Here is a 10276-nt window from a genome sequence, read left to right on the forward strand (position 1 = left end):
ATAGTAGTAAGAATATTTCCATGAGAAACATGAGACCCTGCAGTGTCTTTAACACTTTGCCGTGTTCTTCACACTATAACATAGTATGAAGAACACGCCTTTAGTATAGTGCAACACAAGAATTATTCATCTACGATCATACAAAATACTGCCCCATCATTTTACCCCATCTCTTCTAAAATAAGCAGAGGTAGTATTGACAAGTAGAGTTCAGCTTTATCATAGAATTATATTGAATTTTAAATAATCACATTTTTATAATACCACATTCATTTGTCCATAAGAATTTGAATTTCTTAGCAATCTTCAGAAAGAGGTACCCGTTTAGGTACAATTCTAGGACCGAATGACGCGGTTGGGACTTTAACAGAGCTGTAGAGCATACTAATAGGAACAAAACAGTCAAAGAAACTATGCCTGTACGGGCGACCCTCGCGAGATATAGTCCCCAAAATGATTCAATGTGACATATTTCTAGTACTTAAATTCACCTCTTAGAAAGACACCCAAACGACATTCGAGCGTCTCTATCTTTCACTATTATTTAGTCCTCTGTAGTTTGTTTTTGTCAAGGCAATACACAAAACAATGAAAAACTAGTGAATAACAAACACAGTATTACTGTAATTCCAGTTAAGCATGACGTAACGATCACAGTATTAATTACACTTAACTATGACGTAACGATCACTGAAGAGACGATGACTCACATTCTGACATCACAAATGACATTTCCGATTTCGGACGTCACGCGAATTGCTTTCCTCGCGTATTAATGGCTTAAAGTAGAAGAAAAACGAGCGAAAGTTTCGATACTGGTCGTCGTCCAGCCGTCGGGAAGCGTCGAGAAGACGACGCGACGACGGGCGACTTCTCCTAACGAAACACAATTTCTACTTTCTATCGATTTCTTGGCCGAACTCCCGACCGATTTCAAATTAGCGCCGTCGAAATCCAGAAGAGAAGGCGACGACGCGTCCGATTTTGAAGCGACGTCGTCAATCGTTGCGTTGACGAAGAGTCAAAGGAAGAGACGATCGGACGGGGGGGAAGGAAGACGAGGCGCCGGTCGCCAGGGAACCGAACTATAGATTTTTATCCTGGTGACGACGTGGGTCCTTCGTTTCCGTGGTACCCCGGATGGAGGTTCGTCCGTCCGCAAGAATGACGGTGCGGCAGATCCGTCCTCCTCGCGCGATACGACGAGGCGACTGCGAAAAATTCGCTCTCGTCGCGTCGCTCGTCTAATAAGCTCTCTCGTCTACCGACTTAACTCCCCCTACCGACAAAGTAAGAAAGTATCCGACTTCGCTCATCGCCGCAGAGTTTTACTCGAAGCGATAAAAAAAAAAAAAAAATTCCTTCAGATTTAAAAACAAAAGAAGAGATAAAGCGATACGACTTTTTCTACCGAGCGACGCGACGCTTCCTTCTCGTGACGTCAGCACGCAACTTACGTTCTAACATCTGGTTCTCCTTCTCGTGTCGCGCGATTTTGGCGGAGAGTCGCTAGCGCGAGGCATCGCTCGCATATATCGCGGCGTCGGAAACTGTAGAGAGGTAGCTAGAATGACGCGATTTTTTAACGCGAGTCGCGCTAGGAAAACCCGAAACGTCTCACGCATAATAATTTTTAAATTTTACTTTTAAATCGTCGACCGATAGAAAATTGACCTTTTTTTTTTTCTTTGTTTTTATCTTTTTCCGGCGACTCCAAATATCGGACTTTCCTAGAAATTTCGAAAAATAATTTTTCCTTTCCGAAGAAAAAAAGTCTAAATATAACGTCAATCCATAATCTCGCATTGGTTTTTTACGTATGAAGATTTATGCGAATAATTTCGTTTCATCTTCTGTCGCCATTTATTTCGGTGCTCTACTCGTGTCGTTTTTCTCGCGCGTGCTTATTGTTGGCGCGTGCAGGCCGTTTGCGTCATTAAAACGGATTGCGTTACGGTCGTGCCGTTTTCTTTTTTGTCAAACTGTAGGCGTTAAAAATGAAATAATTTCATAAATTGGTTAAAGAAAATAAAAATAAACGGAAGCGGAAGAATGCAAAGGAACTTCGGGATTCTGATAATACGGGTGCATCACGAACAGGGAAGGGTTAAGTTTGTAGGTGTTGTTAATGAAAAAGTATTAAAAATTTATGATAATAATTCAATTTTTGTGCGCCCTTGACACTTGGGGGCCCGGGGCTTAAGCCCTACGTAGATCCGCCCCTGAGCTCGAGGCACCAAGGCACCCGAATATGCCTCGAGCTCCCCTGTTGAATGTCACTTAAAAGTACCTAATTGAAGTCATACGTTATACGTTATTACATTTATTTTTATTTTAAAATAACAAAAATGGTTGAAATCATTCTGTCTTATAAAAATCGAAAAAACAATGGAAATTATTTTACTAATAAGCGCATTCAAAATTTAAGGACCTTTTTTTTTACCGGATAATATTGATTGGAGTAATTTAGATCAATATTGCGATGCGAATGAGTGGACTGAGATTTTTTATACAGTGTTTTTGGACTTCTTAAACACGTTTCCTCCAATTATACAAAGAAAATGGCCTAAAAAGAACACGAGAAGATAATTTTTAAAGGCGGAAGTTCGTATTTAATTAATCGAACCCTCCTATTGCTAAGCTTCCCACATCTCTTCTCGATTTTCATTTATCCAACTCCGTTTTCGAGATTAACGAAAGACAGACTGACGGACGGACGAACATCGGTGAGAATGTACCCTATAGGAAAATTGCAGCCCAATAACTAACTCACAGTTTAATTATAGGTATGCTTCTACGTAATGAATATTAAATATTGCCGTAGACCTTTTCACTAAATTATTTAAATTCTCGTAATCTGTCTGACAGTTTGAATAAGGATCGTGGTGTTGTTTCTCCATCGCTATAATGGAGAGGAAATAAAATGATGTATTGGCAATCACGAAATGGAAATAAATAACTCATTTATTTATCTTGGTTTATATATAAATAGTTCATTAACCTGCACGGATCATACAACGCATCCATGTTTACAATTAGCAATGGTTTTAAACGTTATTTATCTTTTCGCGTTATAAAAAAGTTGCTGGACTTTCCCGGCATTCTTTATTTGTTTTCATCCCTAATAATTGCTACCATTATTTTCCAAAGGGGGATATCTCCCGGGAGGATATTCTGTAGGAAAATGTCCATTATTTAGGTGTTCCAAATGAGAAGAAAACTCGGAAAACTCCACCTGGCCAGCCCTTTGGAGGTACTCGAACCCACGACAGACTACCAGCGTTCGGTGGTTTCATCCACCCGGTCACGGGTGAGCGACAAAAATAAAAATTCGATTGAAATTTAAAACCGTTTCCACATATTTATTACTTAATTCGCAGATGCGATTAGCGCCCATCAGTGGTCGAGTGGATAAAACCGCCGAACACTAGTAGTGATCGGTCGTAGGTTCGCGCCTCACCAACGAGCTGGCCACGTGGTTTTGGGTGTTCTTACGCATAAGTGTGTATTCATTTTCCAGCTAACATACAGTCAGCTGCTGATTATTATCTTAATATTATTATAAAGAGGATTACATCTAATAGACAACATCAGCAATTTTTAATACCTAAATTTAATTTGAGTGTTGGACAAGTATATTGTATAAAAATTAATAATGAAGACACGTCGTATCAATTTGTTAATGTAGAGGGTTAATTGTCATAGGAGAAAGGGAAGAAAGGTTAATTGTAAGAGGAAAGGACTGGATAAGGTTTCGGCAATGCCCTTTATTGTGATTATGGGACATTTCGTTATCGTGCGTTAAAACGATGAATTGAGGGGTAGACACTGCGCTAGTTTGAATAGTGCGCGCGCCCTGCCTTCCACTTCCACCCCCAAACGAATTTATTTTAGTGAATTTTCCGACACGTGACAAAGAAAAAAATAAATAACTGGCGAGACGACGCAACATCAAAGTCTTGTTCAATCGAAGATCTCGTTAGTTACGGCTCTAGCGAAGTTTCGGGGGTAAAAATTAACGAAGTGTCACGCGATAACGCGTAAATGACGTAACGAATATTTTACCTTGGCGCCGTTTCGGTCGAGAGACTCCGCGCGTAAACCGAGAGTTATTAAACCCGCCGGGGAAATTATTTTTTCCCTCTGGGACGGGGGAATTTCCGTCCTTCGGGGAATTTTCCCCGCACCGGAACATCGTCGGTTTCGATCGGCGACGGTGGCTCCCCTCGATCGATGACGATTCGGATCAAGATGGCGGACGACGATTCGGATCTTCCGCGGAACACCTAAAGAGGACAACCGATAAGGCGTCGTCGGGCCGCCCGAAATGACGAAGACGAGGTTGTCGGACCCACGAAAGCGATTCTAGGACATAAGTGATGCTTAATGAACGCGAAGGTGAGTTGGACGTCGGGCGCCCCTTCTTCTCCGCTTCTCCGCAACACCCCATCGGGCATTCGTCGCGATTTCGCGTCGGCATTTACGCCGTTACGACGCGCCGGTAGGTAACAAGGACCGGGTTTAAAAGATATTCCGGACGCTCTTCACGGCGCATGCTTCGCGATGGTCGGGGGCGATCCGGGAGGACATTGTCGCGTTTAGAAGAAAGAACGAGGAACCCGCGACTCGCGCGTAGAATGAAGGGAAGACATCCTTCCAGGGACGTTTCTCCCTCGCGGGTGTTAGATACGGCGGAAGGGGTGCCGCGTTGGATGCGAGAAGACGGCGGCGGAGTGCGCGGACCCCTTTTGATTGGGGGCGGAGGGTCCGAGCGTCGCGCCGTGGAAGCGCGTCGCTCTCGGAATAGGTATCGATCGATGCCCGTCGGGTTGACCGGCTCCGCTTTCTGCCCTAGTTTTCATCTCCGATCGAAGTTTCGGACGCACGGAACGACGAAGTAAAGAACCCCCCCCCCAATCTCGGATTCTCGCGACACCCGGCGGCCGTCGGCGGAAGCGCAGCGGCAAATTCCGAGCGGCGAAAATAGTCGGAAAATGGAGGATCGACCCGGACGTCGCTTCTGAGTCTCGAAGCGAACGTCGCGACAATCCCGATAATGTTCGAGCGTTATTTATTTATTTATTGATATATATTTTTTTTTCGACCGGAAGTCGAGCGACGGTTTTCCTCCGCCTCGTTCGCATCCGGAAGGTAGGAAAATAAAAATCGGAGTAATTCGGCGGAAGAGGTCGCAAAACCGCCGGAGCGTCGCATCGGCGCGACGCGGCGTCAGGAAAGATGGCCCCTTGCGTTTCTTCTCTACCGTTCGTCCCGGTGGCGATGAGGTGAAGAGTGAATCGGAGGGAAGTCAAGAGCGTTTTTTTAACAAGAAAACCGTCGGGAGTCGGTCCCGCTCCGATGACGTCGGATCCGAACCCGAGTCGAATTTCTAATGGACGGGCTAGTGCTTTGTTTCTTCACTCGCCGCGCGCTTCGTTTCGCGATTACGGATGGCAAAAAATTCTTGGCCTCGGACGAAAGATACGAATTTGATTCGTGGTTCGACTTTTTGTGAAAGAGCGTCAATACCGAGCGCGACGCGCACAACCTCTCCAAATATTCGCTTCTTTGAGAAATACCCAGACGAAGAGCGCGCGCCTCTCGTCGCGCGACCGAACGCGCAGCGGCTAGGCGCGAAATTATAGGGCCCTCGATCCAAATGTCGGATAAATTCGAATTAAACCCTGAAATTAATACGTAGACGTAGACGTAAGAAAGTGTCTCGAGGGCTTACATACTTCCGGAAGAATATGCCTTTCCGGTTACCTAACGATTATAATTACATAATACATAAGTACAGTACATAATGGTGTTTCTATTCGCAGAATCCAACGAGTCCGGATTCCGACGGGTCCAGCATGGACAGGCGGCGATCGTCACCTCCGTCATTGGTGTCCGGGTCGGCGGGCAGCAACGAGAGGGACATCTGTCGGATCTGCCACTGCGAGGGCGACGGCGACACCCCCCTCATCTCACCCTGCTGCTGCACCGGGAGTCTCCGTTACGTGCACCAGGCCTGCCTGCAGCAGTGGATCAACAGCTCCGACACCAAGTGCTGCGAACTCTGTAAATTCGAATTCATCATGCACACCAGAATCAAACCCTTCAGAAAGGTGAGACCACGGCAGTCGCTTCCTCGCGTTTACTTCCACTCGCGACTTTCTAATGGCGGGGCGAGTGACGGAGGCGATTATCGCGAAGCGATCCACTAAAGTCCTCTGTCTAGTGGCTAGTCACACCGAATATTTACTACCAATATACTAGACTTCCGGCTCAAACACGCGCACCACCAGGTGTCGTCGAATCGACGGTTGCCTCGATAAATTGTCGTTAGGTGTGAACGGCACCCGACAATTCTTCGCCGCCGACTACGCGTTATTCTATTTTTCGGCGTCCAACTTGTTCGTCGTGTACTTCCGGATTCCGGGACTTCCGGTTTCTGTTTATGGCGTCACTCGTCGCCGCAAAACCTCGATTCCATTTTTAAGTTTCCTGCGGAATCGGCGAACGTTCGGTGCAAAGATACATTTCATTTAAAGCCACGCTGATTGAGGAGTTAAAAGAACCAATTAGAAACTGTGGTACATCAGCCAATTAGATGAATTGTCACGCAATTCGAGCAAGGGATATTTTTTGGGAATAATGGGTTCGAAGTAACTTGCTGTTTTTACCCTTGATCTGATGATTCTGATGTGAATTCGGCAGCGCATAGTCCCACGAATTGCCAATGCTTTGCCACATAAGATACACATAAATACACTAAATCGGAAAAGTGAATATAAATTGACAAAAACGATGCAACAAAAAAACGCAATTGATACAGAACAGAACCCATTGTGAAAACAGATTAACGGCATTCCGAGTTGTTTTTCCCATCCGGAAACCATGCCAATTCCCGAAATCTCGTAACGCATGGTGCCATACTCTTGCCAGGAAAGTCAGCAATCCTTGTTGTTGTTACTTTTTGTCCGGGCAGCACCGGGCATATCTGTTAGTGTTATGTGTAGTTAAAATACTACAGTTATCGCCGCTACTTTACGAGTACTTTATAACCGGCCATAACGTTCGTTTAACTCCTGACTTTATGAACGTTCCCTTAGCTTTCAATTGCCCGTTCAAGGTTAAGTTTCGAGTTACGTTTATATTCAGTGTTTATGTCACACTACACAACGTAATAGTCGGAAAACTTACAAAAACTTATAAAAGGAAATTATATAAGTATAAGGGAGCGCAGTAAATGTAGACGTGCACTTAGGCAGATGGACGGCAGAACGGGCGAAGTGGGGGAATCGTATTGGTTTATTTGTTTAGGTAACGAAACACGTACCGAGGGGGATACCTTCCGGAGGACTTTCCATGGAAAACTGGCCCGTGTGTAGGTGTTACTAACGAGGAGAAAATCCGAAAAACTCCGCGTGGCAAGGCGCGAACCCGCGACCAATTACCAGTTTTCAGTGGTTTTATCCACTCGGCCATGTTGGGCACGAATCGCATGGGTGTGCACGCACTCGCTGGCATTTCAGTAGCTGATAGAGCAGAAATAAAGCAAAATAAAAGGTAAAAGTATTTAGACGAAGCGGTTTTTTTTTGTTTGAATAACGTCTATAATAAATTAGTGGTACTGGGTTGTCTGTTATTAAAAGAGGCTGCTGTAAATTATATAGTTCGTTTACACTAGAGAAATTAACGTGGAGAACGTGGAGTCTGCCATAATAAGACAAGTGTACACAAATAACAGTGTTTCCCTCAAAAAATAACGAAAAAGTGATTGTTAATGAGAAAAATGCCGGGACGTTTCCACGGCTGGTTTGTGACCTTGATGGCTCCAGGTGACAGGCAGAATGCCAGATTAATTTTGTCCCCGTGACGCTGTCCTCTGCATCTGCCTGTCCGCTTAGTGTGCCCACGTTCATAATTTATATTGCTCTGTGAATTTTTTCTCTGCCCGCCTAAGTGAGCACTTACTCGAAGAGCCTAGAAGAGCCACAGTTGAGCTATTGTGGGTTAGACCCTCGAGAGTAGGAAGCTGGCTTCATTACAGTCCATAAGAGAGCCACCACACACAGCATAACATAGTACAGCTAACACGGTTTTAAAACGTGAAATTCGTCCTCACCGGAATGAATACAGCTTGGTACTTGTTCATCATTAATCAACAAGTTGTGCACAAAAGATGCCCAACAATTTAAAAACATTTTGGAATGTCAGTAGAGGAAGTTGAATTCTTGATGCGTTCAATTAGTCTTCAAATAAAGTAACTTATCAGTAACACTTCCTCACTGTTATTGGTCTCAGCTACATACACAGCGCATTACATTTTGTCGTATTATCTTGCCTCATTTGCGTGACATTGCACGATAGGATGGCAGTTTGCTGATTTACATAAGTTCCAGATGCTCAAGTTTCGTGGTGTTTTTACTGAGGCTTTCTGTTTGTTGTTTTAACTTTTCACACCAGTGGTTGAATTCTCGACAATGCGGGTTGGCATCTGACCAACGAGCTTACCGCACGGTCTTTTTCGAGTTTCCTTCGCGCGCCTAATTAGAAGCCAGTTCACATAGAAAGTTCTCCCGAGTATCATCCAAATTATATCCTTTGGAAGATTGTTCATCTATTGTATTGTTTTATTCCAGCAATCATAGTCCCTGGTACCGTACATGGCATTGGCTTCTTTTATAACACATATTGCACGATCACGCTTTTTCGTTCGAGCCACCCTAAATTCTATTATTCTGACGTCAGATACGTACAGTCGTTTTATTGGCTATTGGAAGCTGCGAGTCTTAGCGACAAAGACAAACGTTCGAGGCGCCAAAAATTCCCTTAGCGGTGTGTCAAGCTGCTAGAGAGATACGGAGTTGTTTCCATAGTAACCCACATTTCCGCTCGATACCGTTGGAAACTTCTAAGTGGAATCGAGAAATTACGCGATCGAGAAAGAATTTCGTACGTCCCGTCGAACGGTGGATCGCTTTCGCGTTTTTCGCACCCGCACCTTACGATTCGTCTCCTTAGGAGGGTAAGTGACGTGTCCAGTGCTTCCGGGTCTACCGGCGGAAACGCTTGCGGGAATAAAGAACGGTGGAATTTCTAATGTGTGACGTTTTGTTTGGCGCAGTGGGAGAAGCTGGAGATGTCGCCGGTGGAGAGGAGGAAGATGGCGTGCTCCATCACCTTCCACGTGGTGGCCATCACCTGCGTGGTATGGTCCCTGTACGTCCTGATCGACAGAACGGCCGAGGAGTTGCGTTCCGGCATATTCGAGTGGCCTTTCTGGACCAAGCTGGTGGTGGTGGCCATCGGCTTCACCGGAGGATTGGTCTTCATGTACGTTCAGTGCAAAATGTACGTTCAGCTCTTTCGCCGGTGGAGGGCCTACAACAGGATCGTCTACGTGCAGAACGTGCCAAAAAAGCCCACGGAGGTCCCCCGCCCCTGTCCGAGCCGGACAGCGGCGACGCCGGTTTCCGAACGCCGAGTGAACCTTGCGGCGACGGGGCGGCGGAGGAACCGCGCCCCACCGCCAGCCACCGGACCGCGTTTACCAGGACCGAACCCGGCCTTTCGGCCGGCGCGCGGTAGAAACGGCGCCCCGGCGGTTCGAACCCGCGCTTTCGTTCTTTCGTTCCCGTCGTCTCCGTCGGCATCGTTTTTTCGCCGCCGGGACGGGCTCGACCGCGCAACCAGCGGCGCGTCGCGAATTATCTTTTTATCGTTAGTTTCGACTCAGGGATACGGAAAAAAATACGATTCGGCTATTTTTTGTTATGCGCCGAGCGGCCGAGTGAGGGCGCTCGTTCCACTTTCCGGTCTGGCCGCCCTTCCATCCCCCTTCGGTTTTGCGTTTCTTCCGTCGTTTGGGTTGCCGTTCTTCACGTTTTTTGTACTCTTCTTTCGGAAATAAAAGAGTTTCCGTTTCCATTTTATAAGTGGAAGGCTTCTTGCTCCTTCGCGGTTGCCCGAAGGACGGTTCTCCGCCCCTACCCCCGGGATGCCGCCGATTTTCGTCGATGGAATAAACACCGAGTTGCACCGTAATGGCGACAATATTTCACCAGACGGCCCTCGTGTCGAAGACACTGTAGGAGTCTCCTCCCCCTTCGACGTCGTCCTACCTCACTGCACGTATTCCGCGTGGGAAGTGAGGACATCGTGGGATCGGAAGGAGGAAAGCCGGGGAGGCAAACTATAAAGATTACAACTTTAAGGATGCTCCCTTTCTGTGTTCTAAAGGTGGATGCACGCATGCGGTGCCTCAACATATACGGCATGTTTG

The 10276-nt window shown here is 46.1% G+C and overlaps 1 protein-coding gene across 1 annotated transcript; it reads left to right on the plus strand.

The window, feature by feature from the left end:
• Positions 1 to 4217: 4217 nt before the first annotated feature.
• On the plus strand, positions 4218 to 9929 carry LOC136971666 (E3 ubiquitin-protein ligase MARCHF8-like). The gene is made up of 3 exons (XM_067266136.1): positions 4218 to 4398; positions 5826 to 6113; positions 9119 to 9929. Exons 1-3 carry the CDS (start codon positions 4387 to 4389, stop codon positions 9902 to 9904), a joined length of 1086 nt encoding a protein of 361 aa, XP_067122237.1. The 5' UTR covers positions 4218 to 4386; the 3' UTR covers positions 9905 to 9929.
• The last annotated feature ends 347 nt before the right edge of the window (positions 9930 to 10276 follow it).

Source organism: Centruroides vittatus, unplaced genomic scaffold, assembly GCF_030686945.1.
Source record: "Centruroides vittatus isolate TY-2023 unplaced genomic scaffold, ASM3068694v2 contig_2682, whole genome shotgun sequence".
Lineage (NCBI taxonomy): Eukaryota > Metazoa > Arthropoda > Arachnida > Scorpiones > Buthidae > Centruroides > Centruroides vittatus.

Coding starts and splice junctions, on each gene's coding strand:
- LOC136971666 (XM_067266136.1), top strand. Junction 6,114..9,118: donor GAATCAAACCCTTCAGAAAG/GTGAGACCACGG, acceptor TGTTTGGCGCAG/TGGGAGAAGCTGGAGATGTC.